General features: G+C 46.3%; 1 protein-coding gene across 1 annotated transcript in view; it reads right to left on the bottom strand.

Moving 5' to 3' along the window:
* Nucleotides 1–4,035: 4,035 nt before the first annotated feature.
* LOC146861767 (interleukin-8-like) overlaps nucleotides 4,036–19,691 on the bottom strand; it is a 160,609-nt gene continuing 144,953 nt past the window's right edge. The window contains exon 4 of the mRNA XM_085640948.1: nucleotides 4,036–7,423. Coding sequence (XP_085497074.1) covers nucleotides 7,393–7,423 — 31 coding nt within the window. The 3' untranslated portion in view covers nucleotides 4,036–7,392. The remainder of the gene's footprint in view (nucleotides 7,424–19,691) is intronic.

Genomic DNA, 19,691 nt, shown 5'->3' with positions numbered 1-19,691 from the left:
GCACAGTTTTGGGGGATTCTGGGATAAGAGAATTTTCAAAGGTATCAGTTACCATCTTATTCCAAGGCCAGACCCTTTTCAGTTAATTTTTGATTTCTCTGCCTGAGGGTTTTGGAAAGGAAGTGAGAACATGACTGCTTTATGGTCTGACCAGACGAGCGGCAGCGATGAAAGGCATTGTAAGAGCTTATTGCTGGTGAACAATCCTTCAAGCAGGTGTGCCCCTGAAAGCGTGCTGCCAGTCACCTGCTGAAAGAGGCCGAGGCTGTTTGCAATATCAATACATTGTACAGCATCTCTGTCTAATGGATCCTCAAAGTGAAAGTTAAAATCACCCAGAAGTGTAAAGTCTGGTGACTGAGATATTGCAGCCAGGGAGCTGCCAAAGGTATTCAGAAACTCTGCCCGGGGGCAGGGGGTCGGTAGCATAACATGCCATTAAACGTATAGTGTTATCTATTACAATTCTAAACAGTAAAGGTTCCAGAATGGGCCCATTGTTTTGGGAGATAAAAGGCCCTTTCCACATACTTCGAAATTTTATGACTCTTTGACTTTACTCCTCAATTCTTCTTGGGGTTGCCCAGCTTACTCTCATGGCCAAAGGATAGCTTTTCAGATTTCTTGCACTTTGCGTGATCTGTTAGTATGATATTCTTAATTTGCATAGATTACATTTGCACATGTCTTAATCTTTCTATCTTGACGCCTATTCACTCTCTCATTGCGCTGATATTTGAGATGTGTAATTGTGATTTATTTACTATTGCTCTCTTGTGTGATGATCTATGATTCGAGTTGTATTGTACTTGATGAGCAATCACATTGTTTGGATAAAGCATATTGTTTCAGGAACAGAGTTTGTCTTTATTCGTGTAATTTAGTTATTTTTAATTATTATTTATTATGATATTCCTTTAGAATTCTGATATTGTTTTGTCAATCCCTAACCACTGACAAAGATTCATCGGAGGAAAAGAGGATAAATAAATAATGAACAAATTGGTAAGATCGGTATAAACTCACAGCGTGGAAGGCACTGTTAGGTATTAAATTGGGTCCAGATGATTAAAATTTGCAAGTCCCAAAATGCTGGATCATTTTTTGGTAGCAGACCTGATGGTTTTATGTATTAAATTGGCAATTTAATGGGGCAGAATTAATCATTTTGTTTATTAATATTTCGTATCATTGTTATAGGTTGTGGTCCGTCGTTGACCTTAAGAGAGACAGGTCCGAAGTGGCCCAAGATCCCGGGATGATATTAATTAATGGGCAATGATATTAGCTAATAGGTTTCAGGGATGTTATAGTTAGTTGGACATTTTACTCGTACAAAACCTGAGAAATTCCGCCGTTCTAGTTAGTTCAGCTAACTATAACTCGCACCGCCGCAATGCACTGCTGATGATGTCACATATTACATCATTCATGACATGGTCAGTGACATCACTGATGACATCTCAAATGACATCACTGATTACATCATCCAGTGACTGTGTGTTTCTATAAAGTTTAAATATGTTTTATATATATGCCAAGGTGTATTGAAGAATAAGTGTCTGGATGGAAGATTTAGTAGGTGCGTGACTGACTGTATAATTGAGTGATTAAATGTGTCTTACTGAATGCATGGGTTAGTGACTAAACTGTGTGAATGTTTGTATCAGTCTGTTGTTGTGTAAGCTGCTGCATGGGTTGGTGAGTAGCTACATGAGTGTCTATATGGGTTATTGATGGGTTGCCTGAGTATTTGTATGGGTGCCTGAATGTATGTGTGGGTGGGTGGGAGGTGTGTGACTCTGTGCATTAATGTATGAGTGGTTGATTCACTGGGTGTATGGGTTCAAGAGTGCATGTGGAAAAAAGCTGTATGGGTGGGTGAGTGTGTGTATGGGTGTGTTGGTGAGTGAATGGATGTCTCAGTGGTAAATGTCCAAGTAACTAAATATCTAAAAGGCAGTGTATGTGAGAGTTGGAGTATATAAATGACTATACGTGAGAGTCAGTGATAGTGAGAGTGGCTGTATGGATGAGTGTACTTGTATCAGTGATTGTATAAGAGAGTAAGTATGCGTTATTATCTCTATGAATAAGTGAGGTGGTGTGTGTATAACTGTATAGGTGAGTAAATGGAAGTGTGATTGATTCTTTGCATGACTGACTAGGTGTGTGAGTAACTCTGGATGAGTGGCGGTGTGTGAGTGTCTGTATAGGTGTATGAGTGCATATGATAGTGTTGTATTGATGAGTGACTGCATGTATGAGTGACTGTAGGGGTGAATGAGTGGATGTGTGTATAGACCTAGGAATCAGGGAGTGCTTATATGTAGTAACTGGTATTGGTGTGTCTATGGTTTCGAAAATGGTAGTCTGTATTTTAGAGTGGGTGTATCAAAGGTTATATTAGGGTGTGAGGAGGTGCATCAGATTATCACGTGGATGATGTTATTTGACATGTCATCAGTGATGTCACTGACCATGTCATGAATGATGTAATATGTGATGTCATCAGCAGTGGATTGCGGGGGCGCAAGTTATAGTTAGTTGAACTAACTATAACGGCAGAATTTCTCAGGTTGTGTATGAGTGAAATGACCAACTAACTATAACGTCCCTGAAACCTATGTTTTTTCAGTGAATTTCTACGTTTTTTTAAATGCTAATTTCTAACTATAACGTCCCTGAAACCTATGGTTTTTTCAGTGAATTTCTAAGGTTTTTTAAATGCTAATTTCTAACTATAACATAGCAGTCGCTTTTGCACAGTGGTGGTGAAAGGTGAGCGTGGCCTCCAAACACCTTTTAGCAATCCCACTGTGTGGGATTTAGCAAAGGTAACAGGAGGGATAGTTAGCGCCCAATGTCAACCTTGGGGTCGAACTAACCCTTTTATTACCTCCAGTAAGTCCCACACAGCAGGATTGCTAACTTGTTATATCAGGCTCGCCCCCTCCCTGCACCACTGTGCCAAGGCACCCCCTGGCGCGTTGTAAGTTGGGGAATTAAGTCCCCTTGGATCCTGAGGGTCCCTGGGGGCCAAGTAGCCCACCAGGTACCTCCAGTAAACGCCACAGAGCTGCGTTGCAGAGAGGTGTTCCGAGGCCACGTCCCTTTTTACACCACGCTGCAAACATGGCTTCTGGCGCACTGCTGCTCGGAGGATGAAGTCCACTTGTGTCCTGAGGCCCTCAATGCCCCCGGGACCAATACAACGAAGCGCGGGAGCCCACGCTTCATTTTTTAAAATTTTCTCAGCCGGATTCGCGACCCCAGCGCAAATTCGGCCGATTTTGTTTTTAAAAAAAATGCTTTTTTTGGCCCTAGGGGTCCTTGTGGGACCCCCTGAGCAGGCCTAGGGGGTCAGGGTGTTTCTACCCTGCCCCCTTTTCTTGTTTTTCATCTTTTGCAGCTGTGATTATTTTCTTTATTTATCCAGCTGCCTGAGCTTGAACTTTCAGGCGCATACACAACATTGTTATACTATTAATTCGTCCTAGATAACTAGATAATTCATGGTGCATTTCTCTGGCAGCAGCACAGATTGGAGGATGGCAGTCATTCACCTGCATGGATTGTTTGGTCTGGTGTGACATTAAAACTGTCACCTGTCCCAAAGGATCTTCAGAGTCCTACAGAGAGAGGGGCTTAGGTTCCACCCAAATGTTGCCCCACCCCCCACCCCGAGTGCAGGATTTTACTGGGACGAATTTGTGGACTTCTTTTTAAAAACTGCATGTATTGCACTTTTTGGCTTGAGCAGGTTTATACTTAATGCTGCAGGACTGCGATGGTTATGGAGGCAACTTATAGGCCTGGTCTGTTTATTATGAAATGTTACGATAAAGGTACTAGACCCGACGTATTTATTGCAAAAATCATATGTTAAAGTCGATAGACATTTAGGTGTGGATTGTTATAACTCTAATTAAAGCCTAAAAATAGGTATTTTGGTGCGTAAACTCTCACAGATTACTGAAATAGGCTAGGGCTTTGACATTGGCAACCTATTCTGACAAACTCTGGAGAATACACTTTTTTTTTTTATAACAGTTTTATTAAAGTTTGGACTTGCATCAATAACAGATACAGCGTAGCATGTCTGCAAAATAACAGTTTCCATTGTTGTACATTCAATACAGAGGCATATCTCACATTTACTATACAATGTTACAGTTGTAGTGAATGGTGAACTTTTATTACATGTCATCTTCTGAGTCTGAGTGTATTACCGGAGGTGCACATATGTTTCCCCTGAAGGCATTCCACTTTCCCCACATTCTCTCCCATTTTTTGGGGCACCCTCTGTGAGTGTACGTAGCGTTTTCCGCTGCCATGGCCATATCCAAATCTTTGCACCAGTCTTCCAGGGTTGGGATCGTCGCCACCCCCAAGTGTTTGGCAACATTTCGTTTCGCTATTGTCATCCCCAAAGTTGCCCAAGCCTGCTCTGTGTGATTCATGTCTGTTGGTTCCCAAATGTTTAGAAGACATCGTTTGGATTCTGGCGGAGAGAATTCACTTTGATGATTCTTATTAAGCCCTGTTGAGAGCAATTGTATATTGTTTTATAAGCTGTACTTTTCTACATTGTTGTAATTTTATAACTGTATGTATGATGGTGCCTGTTTTTGTGCACTTAAAAGGCCAGTGTTGGGTAAAGTGTTAAGCCATTGTTAAAGGGTAAAGGCTTCATCAGATCATTGGGAAAAGCAGGACAGATTTCATAGGTTTGATATGTGCATTATGAAGCATTATGATAAAGCATGAGGCCTAACCTACTTATTGTAAAAAGCATGTAAGAAAGAAAATAGATATTTAAGGGTGGATTGTTATTACACTGTGCTAAGTCCTGGTGGTAGGTACTTCGGTACATGGAATTTGACAGATTACTGTAATAGGCAAGAGTTTTGATGTTGGTGATTTATCCTAAAAAACTGCAGGGATAGAAGATGCACACTACAATAATCCTTATTAGGCTCTCTTAGGAGAGATACCATTTTGATTTGCAACTGTAATTTTGCACACATTTGGACTTTTATGACTGTATGCCGGAATGCTGCCTTGTAGAGAGTTTATGTTTAGTACAATGGTTCTGAGTTATGGTTATGGTGACAAGCAAATTTTATTTGTTTATTATGAAAAGTTACAATAAAGGCATAGGCCTGACATATTGACTGTGGAAAGCATATATTAATGACAATTGGAATTTAAGGGTGGATTGCTATTACTCGGAATTAAAATCTACTGGTTTTTTCGTTACTTGGACTCTCATAGAATACTTTAGCAGGCAAGGTTTTTTGGTATTGGCAATGCCCCCTAACAAACCATGAGTGTATAAGACTTGCACAGTGAGAATCCTTGTTTAGACCTATAAGAAGAGGAACTATTTTTCTTTGCCAACTGTGATCTTGTATATATTTGCGGTTTTATGACTATGCATCTGATTTTTACCTTGTGGGAACATTTATGCTCAGTACAGTAGACCTAGGTCGGTTCGGTGACAAGCCAATGATAACAGCTATAGGCTTGATTGTGTGCAGGGAAATGATATGCTCAATGTCATAGGCCTGGCCTGTTTATTAAGAAATGTTATTACAAAGACAGTAGGCCTAGTGTATGTATTGTGAAAAACATATGGTAAAATCAGAAGCCCTCTAACAGGCCATAGAAAGGTATTTGGTTACATGCAATCTCACAGATTACCATTGTAGGCAAGGGTTATGGTGCTGGTCAGTCACTCTAAGAAACTTAGGAAGTAGAATTTCACTGTAATGATTCTTGTTACGCCCTATTGAGATGGGCTGTATCGCTGTTTGCGATTTTGCTCTCAAAGAAGTTGGATAGGTTGTCACAGAGTTGTTGGGAGGCAGCAATGTTGTTGATAGTGTTTTAGGGCAAGGTGAAATGCTTGACGATTGAGAAAGTCTCCTTGCAGTTGTTGGAGCTTTTTTTGATGCGGTTCACTAGTTCTTTTTTCTTACCTGCTGATGATAGTCTCTACTTGCAGCCTTGTAGGTAGTTCTGTCTGGCTCTCCATTTCCTTTCTAGCTGTTTGCAGTGTTGTTTGGTGTCTTGGAGGTCTTCTCTGTTCCAGCTGGCCTGCTTGTTTGATCTACTATGCTTGCTGGGTATAATGGGTGCAAGGGAGTCTGCGCAGTTCTTGATCCAGATGTTGGAGTTATTATGAAGTTATTTATGTCCCTGTTGAGGTTGTCTGTGGGGCTAAGTTGATCCGTGTTGAGGGTGCTGATCCAGTCTGCTGCTGTGATTTTGCCCCAGCTGCGGCTTCGAATACTGAACCTGGGCAGGGTGTTGAATTGAGGTGTGCTGATGTGGAAGTGGATGATGGAGTGGTCTGTCCATGTGAGTGGTGTGGTAAAGTTGTATTTGATGCTGTTGCTTGTGGTGAAGGGTCCTGTGTGTGTCCTGTGGTGTGTGCTAACTCTGGGATGAGCTAAGTGAGTCCGATGTTGCTCAAGCTTTTGAGGAGTGCTATTGAGGAGGAGTCATTTCGGTCTTCCAGGTGAAAATTAAGTTCACCGCGAAGAATGTAGGCTCTGGAGTCAATGTTGAGCGGAGTGACGAAGCTGGTAATGAGGTTGGTAAAGGTGGCTCCTGGTCCAGTGAGTAGGTAGGTGAGGGTTCCGTTCAGTGTGAAGTTTCAGAGATTTGCAACTGAAAAGTGTAGGTGTTCCATGAATGGGATAGCGTTCTCTGTCAATTTTGTGCTTTTGATGGATTCTTTGTAGATGATAGTGACTTGTGAAGGCGGTCCTGTCTAGTGATCTTGTAGCCTACTGGGATTGCTGTGATGATTTTGGGAGCCAATAAGGGGTAGAGCCAGGTCTCTGTGATGAAGAGGATGTTGGTTCATCGCTGGGTAATAGTTCCCTTGTTTCGGTTGTGTGTTTTCTGAGTGATCATGGTTTGAGAAGCATGCATGCGAGTGGGTGTTGACATGCAGGATGGCTGTGGTGTGTGTTGTAGGGTGGGGGTTCGTGGATGAGGATTTATGTCCTTTTAAAATAATGTTTCAACCAGTCAGCTTAAGTAAGTCTCTCTCTCAGAGAAGGATAATGCCATGTATGGATTGGAAAGGGAGAGAAGTTCCTGTTTTGCTTTTACTGATCTGATTTCACTACCCAATATTTTTTGTGGAGAACGTTTCAAGTTGTCCTTTCTTTCCTCCCCTTCTTTTGTAGCTAGCACAATTTGAAAAGACACTTATGCATTTTACAAATTTTCATTTTACTCTTAAATTAATTCACTGGGCATGTACAAATTGAAGGACAGTTACAATGCGTAACACATATTAACTCTCAGAATTCAGTTAGTCACAGTCCTGTTTCCTCTTTAAATTCACAACACAAATAATGTTGCAGCCAAATTTTACTTGGAACGTTCTTGCTGCTTTTTCTTCCTATGAATGAAAAGAAATATATAGAAAGAATGAATTGTATTAATGTCACCAAATATATTGCGATGCAGTGTAAATTAGACTGACATAAACAGCACATGTTGCATGTTACAATCATGGAAAATAATTTTTTTTAAATACAGGAGCACCGCATTATTGACACAATTTATATGGTTTTTAGTCCGGTTTATCAATGTAATTATCTTCTGATCGATGACGTCAAGTTATGCAGTTTATGCTTTCATGGAGTAGAGAAATCTGGGGTGGGATTACATATAGATCATGAAATTATAAATTATAAAATAACTATTCGAGTCATTATAAGAGCCTCAATAATTCCGATGTGGGCGTTAAACATAGCTATTGACCATATCAAAATTGTAGGACAAAGGGAACACCGCTTTCCAAGGGTATTTCACATAGAGATTTTACCTGATGGAAGCAGGTGAACCATTCAGATGAAACACCAAAAACAAACATGAGGGAATCCACAAGCAAACTCCGATTCCCTCCGTTTTATTTCGCAAAATGTTAAACCCCTTCCAGGCGTGCAAGTTCCCCCCGTCCGTCTTGGCCATACCCTGTTTCGTCCCCTTCCCACCAAGCATTCAAGGGGACAACAGTTTGTGGTGTATAAAGGCCGCAGTTTTATTACAAAAAGCATGGATCATACATCTTACAACTTACTGGTTGGTGATTCGCGACCCATATTTTGCTTATTACATATCACTCTAAATATTGTCCACTGGTTTTCCTTCTATTTCTTTCTGAAAGCACTGCCCCTGCGCGATTGACCCCTTTTGCAGGTGTCTCAGGTTCTGCGGGTTCTAGGCTTCCCTTGCTACCGACCTTGTGGACGGCCGTCAGACCCAGCCCAGGCGGCAAGTGCTGTTCCCCTTCCCTGGACCCTTGCTGGCCACTCGCCTGCTCCCTGTGCCCCTGCTGTATGGCATCCCAAGGACACTGCCTGAGCGGCTCTTCTACCTAGGTTACTCTTTTCTCTGGGTCCTCTTTTTGTGCTTCCTCCGCCTCGCCCTCATCCACTGTTCTTACGACAGCGACAACTGTATTCTCATGGTGTGTGTGGGTGGGTTCCAAGGCGATGAGGCGAGGTCCGATTGTGGTAAGGTCGCCCTCCACACCTTTTGACCCTCTTGGTCGCCCTGCCCTTTTCCATGTTATTGGACGGGGCCTACTTTCAAAAGGCGCGCCCAATCTTTATGTATCTTTTTCGCAGGCTTTCGCACTTTCCACTTCCGATGGTCCCGCTGCTGTTAGGGGTTCCCCATGGGCCCTTATGTGGTCCGGCTTCGCCTCCCCAGGCCCTCATCACAACCCCTTCCAACCGTGCGAGTTCCCACCATCTGTCTTGGCCATACCCTGCTTCGTCCCCTTCCCGCCAAGGATTCAAGGGGACAACAGTTTGTGGTGTATAAAGGCCGCAGTTTTATTACAAAAAACATGGATCATACATCTTCAAACTTACTGGTTGGTCATTCGCGACCCATGTTTGCTTATTACATATCACTCTGAATATTGTCCACTGGTTTTCCTTCTATTTCTTTCTGACAGCACTACCCCTGGGCATTGGCCCCCTTTTGCAGGTGTCATGTTCTGTGGGTTCTAGGCTTCCCTTGCTACCAACCTCGTGGGCGGCCCTCACACCCAGCCTGGGCTGCAAGTGTTGTTCCGCTTCCCTGGACCCTTGCTGGCCACTCGCCTGCTCCCAGTGCCCCTGCCATGTGGCATCCCAAGGGCACTTCCTGAGCAGCTCTTCTATTCTGGCTGTCATTGTGTGCTGTCACCTGTTCCCCATGTCCCTGCCATGAGGCATCCCAAGGACACTGTCTGAGCAGCTCTTCTACCTAGGTTACTCTTTGGGCGAGTAGTAGATTCACCCGATTCCATTGCCTTGGTACTTAGTTTCACAACTGCCCCCGCCTACCATTATGTCAAGCGATATACAGATCTCCTGTATTAATGAAACAGCCGTGGGGGGGCTAACTGAATTCCACCGACCAGAGCACTCCAATCAGAAAAGGTTGAACCTTGTGCATTGTGACTACTGCGTGAGAGGTCCTTGAGAGAATGAACTAGCCTCTCATTTCCACTATTGTATACTCTGTCTGCTAAAACGTGCACTTGTGCCATCATTTAGGGGTGTCCATTAAGTCGTCCCGGTGAGTCTTTGGTGACCCTTGTGGCTGGGTGAAAAATGTCCTCTTTTATGTGAATGCTCAACATTAAATTGGTTAATACTGGTACCCAACAGACCTTCTGCATAACTTCCCACTGATTCCGCCCCTGTGCTATTTGGTGCGTCTCATATGCCCTGCTCAGGCGGTGGTGGGCCCATGTATTCCTTTAAATGCCATGTTCCCAGCATCACATAATGTACTATTGTGCTTGCTGCCAGTTGTGTGAGATTCTACTGCTTGCTCTCAGCAAGGAGAAGTGGTGGGATTTAGGCTCGTGAATGCCCAGTTGCTTGTCACTTCATACGAGGGTGGGTGGCAGAGCCCCTCAAAGTACCCCAACCCTACCTCGATATCATCATACCTCTGTGTTTCAAGTGCACCGGCATTGTTATGAAAGACAGCCGGTCGCAAGTACGGGCATCTGAAAACACGAACTCAGAACTACCACGTTGGACCATGGTTCCTACCCTAATTAACCCTTTCTGTTGCATTAGGATAAGGAAAGACTGGGGAAATCATAACACTTAGGGGTCTATTAGCATAGCGGTCGGAAAATCAATCCGACCGCCATGGTAGCGGGAAAACACCGCCCGCCAGGACCGCGGCAAAACCACCGGTCCAATTATCATGCTCCACAGTGGAAATCCGACCGCGGCGGTCAGATTGCGGTGGTTAACATTGTGGCGGGCGGTGCTGCTAGCAGCGCCGCCACGATGTCCAAACAAGCATGTCCCTGCACTGTGTTGCAGGCACTGCACAGTGCCTGCCACCTGGTACAGGGACATGTAGGGGGGGTACCATGCGTACCCCCCCAGTGCACCCACACCCCCCCCAACAAATTGGGGGTCCGCAATGGACCCCTAGAGACATTCTCCGCATGCCTTTCCATGGCGGTTCCACCGCCGTGGAAAGCTGGCTACCGCTGGCATCATAATCGTGCCGGCGGTGCTTGGCCCTGATCCACCACAATTGTAGTGGTCCAGCTCCGCACGCCAGGCAAGCGGGCAGCATGCAACTGGCGGAAAAGTGGCGGGCGGAAAATCACACAGCTGCGGTCACGACCGCAATGCTAATCGGACCGGCAGTGTTCAGGGCTTCGATGGCGGGTGGATGTCCACCGCCGGTCCAGCGGTTGCTACCGCCCGCCCAGCGGAGAACATCCGCCCTCCATCCTAATGACCCCTTAGTTCTGTAGATGCTAAAGACCATACCCTTGAGCCACCGCTGCTGGACTGGTATTGCTTTGGCTGGTTTTGGTTAGCTGTCCCCCCTTTCTACTGTTTTCACTCCATTGCCCTGCGGGACATCATATCACTGGCCGTAGAACCTTTATACTTTTCCTTCATACCTATGAGGATCAGTGGTGTAACCAGTCTGTCATAGGCCCCGCCTATAGAATGAGGAAAGATAAGTTATTCCTCGCGAACCTTGTAACAATAACCTCTAGCTCTCCCTGTGGTTTAAATCCAGACATGATCATAGCGAGATCCACGTGAAACCAGTATGCAAGTTATGCTTTCGACAGACCAGTGCTGTGGTCATCCTCCTTGTGCGTCTCTACCTTCACAAGCCTTCCTCAATTTTTTATCTACCTTCGTTCTCCTGGTGATTTGAGTAGCCACTAGAACCCTCTGTGTTGTTTCTCACCCATCAGCTGTCTTCTGCACCCTCAAGTCTGTTCTCCAGCATCCTCCATTTTTGCAAGTGCCCCGGTAATGTGGCGTGCTGCCCGGTTTAATTTCTTGCAGGGCTAAATCTGTGGCATCCATGTTCCTATATATAAAACGAAATTGCCATTTTCCACTACGTCTAATTGGCAGTGTCTGTTCTAACCCAGTAAGTTTATCAGACAGTATGCCTGTTAGAAGGAATTACAGCAGGTGCAGATCTCCAAATGATATGCTGCCTAATGCAAATGAGAAGAAGACCTCTGGCTTATGTAGCCTCCATTTTCTAGACATGTTGCAGCAGGTTTGGATTAAAGAGATCTATTTTATACATGCTGGCTTAATTTCGACATCACACCTTGGACGCACATGTTGTTTACAGTAATAAATGAAACATTGGCTATGGATGGGAAACGGTTTTATGATGGTTTCAGTGTCCCATGTACAATGGATTTAAAAGGAAACAATTTGATTGAGGGGAAAAACAACACTGATCTGGGCTGGCTTCCCAGGAATTGTGGTGTGAAGTCTTTCAAGGATGGGGGCACTGAGATACCTCATATAATTACCTGTTCTCCGTTGTCATCAATAAAGAGGAGTTGGCCTAACGGCTAGGGCGGTGGACCTTGAATCTGGGGAACCGGGTTCGAGTCTCGGCAATGACGCTGAACATCCTCTGATTCTGGGCAAATCACTTATCCCCGTGCCTAACAAAAATTAATGTGTCCTCATGTAACGCAAATGGTGCTATGTAAAGCGCTCTGATACCCGATACTGGGTCTAGTTCGCGCTATATAAAACTCCGTTAAAAAAAAAAAAAGTCACTGACTGCTTAGGACCTTGATCCATATTCTGTGTTTACATCTAATATTTAAGGGATAGTGACGGGATTTCACTACTGTGCCAGCCCACTAATCCTACTCATAATCCCTGTGACCTACGAATGAGAGGAGCCGTGTTGTTCTCTAAAGAAACATCTGCATGGATGCTCCATGAAACAAACGCAAAATTTCCTTAACCAAATGCCTATAAAAGACTCTCCCACGTTAAGATAAATTCAAGGAAAAGCTGGTATTTTAAGGTTCTCGACCTTTCCTAATCCTGACAATGCAGAGGTCGCGGGCAGGGCACCACTGGGGCCGGTAGTGAGCCAGTTAACATTCCACTGCCAACCGTACATCTGGCCCGGCCTGCTGGTGAGCACTAGGCCCACTAGCATACACCATGTAATGTGAGCTCTGCTCTATTTCCTGTAGTGCTAAACTATTGGAGCAACACACAGAGGGCCATATTCTCAAAGAGCTGTTGCCGAGTTATCGGCACTTTATCGCTTCCAAAGTTGCGATAAATTCATCGCCCCATTCACAAGCTGGTGCAAACAGCCCATATAACCAGTTTTCCGGCGATAGAATCCTCAAAAAACATCAACACAGACAACCCCAGCAACTATCGCTAAAGAGATGCAGAGTAGGCGTTCCTGAGCAAAAAGCCGCGAGAACACCACTCCACAACATTCTCAACGACCAGCCACATCGGCGATAAGATCACAAAACAGGCAATAAGGCGCGGTAGCACCAGGAAACTAACACCTGCTCCGACCTGGTGTAAAGTTGGACGACAACCGGCACCAGACAAGGGAGCACAGCCCAAAGCCAAACATGAAGAACAACAGATGCACCCGGGCAACTAAACATGCAGCCCGGAGCCCCAATATGGCAACAACACCCACTGCCACCACACCCAGGACCCCTCCCGGACCATCACAGAGGCAGCACGGACAAAGACAGCGGCCCCACAGGAAACCCACCAGCCTCACAGACTCAACACCAGAGGATGCCATTGCCCACTACAGGCTCAAAAGGACATCCATCCTCCGCATCCTGACCATCATCGCCCAACAGGCCGACGGCACGAACACAGCGGAAAACCAACATCCCACCCCACACAAAGCTGCTGGCTGTGATGCATCTGTTGGCCTCTGGTACGGGGGGTACCAGAGGCCAACAGGTGCATCTGGCACTGGGGTACCAGGCTGATGATGGCATCCAGGAAAGGTGTGATGGACTTGGATGCATCTGGCTGTGAGACTCCTCAGAATCTGGCGGGTGTTGGTTGGGGGAACCAACACCAGCCAGAGTCTGAGGAGTCTCACAGCCAGCCGCATCCAAGTCCCTCACACCAGTCCTGGATGCCATCATCAGCCTGGTACCCCAGTATCTATACGTCCACCACAATGCGCAGGATCCGCTGGAGACCAAGCAAGGACCATACGCCATAGCTGGATGCACACACGTGTTGGGGGCAATCCACAGCACACATGTCTGACTTGTGCCCCCTGGTGACACAGCACACAATCATCGCAACAGAAAGCACACGCAAAAAGTAAATCAGTCAATATTCATCGAATTCTCAGGTGACTTACTTGTACCAGACTTTAGAACTTTACAGGAGTACTCTCCTTTCATCAGATTATTTACTATTTCATTGAAAATATCCGCCGATTGGGACATATCCTTGGAATTACACCTGAGAATTCGATGAATATTGACTGATTTACTTTTTCTGCTTGTGACGAATTCTCTTTATATCACATACTACTGAGGTAAATATACATTTCCTTTGCCCTGAGGAAGTCGTTTGGGCCATTTGCCCTCAGACGAAACACGTGTTGGCTGCAAACATCCTTGGTCTGTGTGTAAAATACGATTTTCTATGCAAAACCCCTGAGGGGAGATCCTGACAACAATAAAGAAGAACACTTCTGATACCCATGGATTGGACTCTATCTTTGCATAATCACTATTCTCATTTTGGATACTGATTCCCTTTTGCTCAGGAAGAACTCATTGTCTATGTACTTGTCTTTGGTTACTGTTTGTAACATAGGATCTTGGGATTCAAGTGGCTGTTTTCCCTTCTGTTCCCTGGAGCATCTTGTTTACTTACTTTTCACTTTCACCAATGTTGATTTTGCGCAATTGTAACCTAGCCACGATTCAAAGTTTTTTTTACACTACGGTCAAGTAGGTCACACATTTGGAACTGAGTCTTGATCACACGATGACAGTGAACATTATTTAAGGCAGAGTTTATGTCATTATACTCCCTTCGATGTGGTGCCACCAAGTCTGTGCATAGCATTACAACCACACATGTCGGTGGGCCTACGCGGACTACTGTCCTCGGCCTACGCTGCACATGAGTAGGTCACAGAATTGGAACTGAACATCGATTATTCAAAGGCAGAATACAAATCATTGCACGCAAGGCGAGGCGTAAGGGGATGACGCGTTGCAGTCCAGAGGGAATAGGATCATCGTTACGAAGGTGATCGAACACTACCGACAACTGCCCTGATGTCACTAACTCTGTGTATTGTGAGCCAACGACAGGTGGCTGTGGGCCACTGCTAACCGCTGCCTCCGGCCTACACTGCGGTCCAGTTGGTCACAGAGTCTTGATTTAGCTATGGCAGAGTTCATATCAGTGTACCGGCATCATCACAGACTGCATCCCCTCTCAGCCCCGATGCCACTAAGTCTGTTCCCCGACATTCATGGACACTCTCTGGTCGAAGTATCTCAAAAGTTTTATCCTTTGGAGAAAAAAAAACCACCATTGAAATGAGACCATTTATATCCAGTAGACAATCCTGACAGCATCAAAATGTGATAAAATAGCAAATCGATTTATTTATTTAAAAAAGCTATCAAAAAATACAAATAATCCTAAAAATCTGGATACATGATAATATTCTTATCCAACAGATGGTTCAAACAGTACAATAAATCGATTTGCTATTTTAACACATTTTGATGCTGTCAGGATTGTCTATTGGATATATATGGTCTCACTTTCAATGATTGCAAGTAGTATGAGTGACTGAGAAAGAGTGGAACAGATTGACGCAAGTGGTGTTTTTTTTCTCCAAAGGATAAAACTTTTGAGATACTTTGGTATTTACCCTATTCCTTTGGATGTAAGGGGGTCCCTCTTTATTTCTGAATAAATATACACTCTCTGGTCGTACATTGGTGGCGTCTGAGCCTATGGACTAGGGGGTAGTTTTCATCCTCATTTAGCTGTTACAGAACTGGTGGTGAAAACGAGGCTGTCGCTTTCCACACCACCATTTGCTGCTTCCAGATAACATCAGACCTTCCGCATCATGCCCTGGAGGACAACTTCCTCTGTCCCCCCCCAAGCCTCCGCCACATTCACCTTCGACATCGATGAGGACCCACTCACTGCGCCAGGCCCTACCTCAGTGCACCACAAGTCACCGTCCCGTGGCAGGGTGCCTGTGCCGGCCGCTGTGCATCTGGGGCCACTAACTCTGTGCTGGTCATGTCCGGGACCCCTTCTTCTGAAATATTGGATAGCCTCTGAGGCGATGGCCTTAGGGTCATCAACACCATCTGTCTGTGGCCCTGCACTGTCCCCTGCCTCCGGACTCAACTGCTGCCCACTAGGGCTCACACATCACATCGAGTTCTGACCGGCCCGGACGTCGCATCACTGCAGGAGGCACACGCCACCACCGCAAGGACCACCCCCAAACACCATCTGCCAGAGTGAAACGGTGGTCCTGACACTTACGGAGTTGCTCACACCTGTCGTGAATGCCATCATCGGCCTGATACCTTGCTCAGCACTCCAGGTGCCACTAACTCAGTGCACCACAAACCATCGTCTGTTACTGATTGAGTTTTGTGCTGTGGAGAGGTTGCGTAGCAATGCCATCTCAAGCAGTGTGGGAGACCTGGGACGTTGATGAGGAAGATGATGCAGGTCTAACACACCCCACTGCATCTGCATCAGGAATATCTCGAAGGGACACAATCCAAGACTTTTTCTTCACATGAGCGCGCTCATCTCTAGTGTCCCAACCACAGTGCCATGCAACTCACGGACACTTCTGTTTGCATGTTGGGTGTCCTCTGGACTTTCTCCGGCTCCCTCCATGTTGCTAGGCAGTTGACTCTGTTATGCAGGTGTTTTCAGTTTCCGTTGCACTGGTGTCCACTGTTCAAGTGGTTGTCAGCACCAAACATTCCGTGCGTGCTGGCTTACACTCATCCCACACACATCCAGCACAGGAGTCACTGTACACGTGGCCCTGCCAATAAAGGGGCCGGGCGCACGTGCCCAGCTCAACATGATATATACGTGTGTCCCTATGGTCTTGTTGTATGCATGAGGGCCCTGGGCCCTACGACATTGCATTGTACTGTGTACAGCAGATGCAGACATGTCACCGCAGGCAGAGGGTTAGAGCTTGGACATGTAGCTTTGTCATCACCCTCTCAATTCGTAAGGGGAGTGGCCTGGGCCGTCGTACGCAGATCTAACGTGGGTGTGTGACTGCTATTTGCGTGAGCCTGGGCATGGTTCTGTACTGTGAATGTGCATCTGCATGTGTCTATGGCAGTGTGGGTCTCCTTTGGGGGGTGTAGATGGTCCCTTAAAGGTAATAGACACCAACGTATGTGATCTAGTTCACCTTCCATGGGTTCGAACACCACCCACACCTGTTCAGCCACCTCCTTTTGGCGTGCTGACACATGGCATTGGGGTGCCGTGGGTGGATGAAGTGTCGTGAGCCAGCTGTGCTTGCGGGTGCTTCCTGCTGTGTGGTCTGTTGCAGGCTCTGTGTCTTCCTCTGAGTAGCTTGGCTGCCCGGGTCCTGGTGGGGGGGTTGCATGGGATATCCATGGGCTGTTGTAGGGCGTCGGTGTCGAAGGTGTGGTGGTCCTCTCCGGCATCACAGATGTGTTGTCTTCTGTGCTCTGCGGGAGGTGTTATGTGCCCCTCTGCAATGTGAAGGGGAGATGCATGTTGACATTATGTTGACATGTATGTTGGCGTATTGTTCTGGTTTACATGCAAACTGTTTGACAATGTACATTGTGACTGTTTGGGAGATGCTGAGTACTGCTGCGGAACAGTGTACATTTGGACTACATGACGGATGTGAGGTCGTACGCGTACTTTTCCATTGCAGTTTCCTGCTCTGTCAGATGTAGTAGGCATGTTTCTGTGCGTGTGTGGAGCCAGTTGTGTCCTCTATTCTGCAGTGTCGGCTTTGCGCATTGTACCATGTTGTCGTCAATGTGGGTGTGCTGTTCTTGCTATGTGTGTGTGCTGCAGTGTGCCAAGGGGATCAGGGACATGATCCTGGGTAATTGTGGGTTTGCGGTGTGCTACACGTCATTGTGCATGTGTGCCATTGTGCCTGTCCCCCCCGTCCTCCCAGTCCCTGGTCGTTACTCACTCTGTTGATCTTGTGTTTGGTCCTCTTGGGCTGTGTCCGTACTTCCTACTCCTTGCACCATCTCCACACTGATGACTGTGGCCTAGCTTTCCTCCAGCTCCTCCTGTGGCGCAGGACTGCCACCTCCTGTCGCCGTTGCAACCTTCCTGTTTGCGGCGGGTTTGTGCCTGATTTAGGTTGTCACATCATGCCAGAGCCTCTTGGCCTCCTCGAATGGTCTCCTCTGCACTCTGACTGCATTCCAGGTGGTCTACTTGTGGGTCAGTTGATGGTACTGTTCTGTCACCTCCGTGACGCTGATCTGGTTTTGCTGCGGACTGCACGCAGTCTTCCTCTCCCTCTTCTCCCTGGCCTTCCCCGACCCCGATGTACCTTGCTGGTGGTCTGTGGGGCTTGTGGGGTTTGCGTTGTCCCCTGCGCTGGGTCAGGGTGCATCCATGGTGCTGCGCAGTTTGGATTGTTTCTGGTGTGTTTTTCTTGTTCTGCTTTTACAGTGCATTTTCCCGCTAGACGCATGGGATTTGGAGGCCTGTGGCTGGTTTTCGCAGCTTTTATTATCGCGCTTGGCCTCATCGCAGCTTTTTTTCTGGCGTTATTTTTAACGTGGCCATTTGACGCGTTATCTGGTGACTTCACATGGTACCGCCGTGTTGTGAATACTTGGTTAACACGGCGTAAACTTCCCCCGATAGACTGCAATGTTGTAGGTTGCGTTAAGTTACTTTTGCGATGATTATAACACGTTCTTGATAATATGCCCCAGAGATTTCTGAATAAAGCCAACCTTATTAATATGCAATTAGTCGGTTCAGTACATACTTCTTGCTCAGAGCTCCCACCTAATTGCATGTTGTCAAGCCCTGAAACCACACGTTTATGTAACCCTTGCTTCAAATGTTACCCGATGGAACTTCTTTTCATGAAATGATGCTAAGGAAGTTGTCTTTACCAAAGAACTTGCTACAAATAAGGAAGCTTGAAATGAAGTGTTTTGCCCATAATACAAGGATGCTGAACCCATACAGAGGCTCAAACCTGGTTCCCCAGCTCCAAAGTCAGCAGCTCTAACCGTGGGGCCACAGCCTATCCCTGCGATGCCTTTATTGTCATTTTATAAAATTCTTTAAACCTGTTTCAAAACAAGAGTCATAGAAACAAAGAGAGGGCCTAACGGGGAGAACATTGGAATGGGAGATCAAGGGAACACTGCTTTGCAGCCGGGGAGGTCGAGGGAATGATGAAAGGTTCACCCAAGAAGCAGAAAGCGGCAAGTGCACCATGACTTAGAGGATGCAGAAGTCTCTTACACACCCACACATTGCCCTAGGAAGATGAAATAAACAAGACATGATGGCACAGGCTGCCCCCTCTCCTCCCAATCACCAGCGACAGGACTCTGACCTGTGCCTGCAGCAGCCCTGGCTGCTGCGCCATCCTCTCTGTGGGCGCAAACACACCAGGAGGCAGGAGGAGCAAAGACATGCCCTTGTCACACCTGCAGACGTTGGGGCCCCCACCAGAAAACATGCCCAGAGGTAAGCAGTGGCAACAGGTGCCAATAGGAGGCAAAAGAAAACTGCTCCCAAAGTGGGCCCCATACTCACCGCAATAAATCTCTGATGCCCTATGCTGCCACCGGCCACAAGGGACCAGGCAACACGACAGCAGGGGGACAACAACGCATCTGTTATGTTCTGGGCCCTAGGCCCACATAATGTATGAATGACCACACGGACACATGGATATGGTACTTGCAAACTAGCCACGAGCACGTGCCCTCAGGCTCTTTTATTTGCAGGGTCACCTGACTGGTGACACCTGTGTTGGATGGGTGAGGGTGTGTGTGTGTGTGGGCCAGCCCTCGAGGGAGTGGCTGGCAGAAACACTAGACTGTGTCCAGCAGGAAACAACATTCCTCCCAAATTTTATTAAATCGAAAAACAACAAAAAAGAGTCCAATGGGAAGGAATGAGAAAACAACTAAAAATAACTGAAGTCTCACAGTTCATAGATGTAGTTCGCAGGACAGCGGTGGACAGGTGCAGCTGGGAGCACCCGGACATCTTGGCACATGTCCATACTTGAACCAGGCATATCTGGACACGGACACGGTCCTGATTAAGTCCGGACCT

Source organism: Triturus cristatus, chromosome 2_2, assembly GCF_964204655.1.
Source record: "Triturus cristatus chromosome 2_2, aTriCri1.1, whole genome shotgun sequence".
Taxonomy (NCBI): Eukaryota; Metazoa; Chordata; class Amphibia; order Caudata; family Salamandridae; genus Triturus; species Triturus cristatus.
This window is presented reverse-complemented; position numbering and strand designations above follow the sequence as displayed.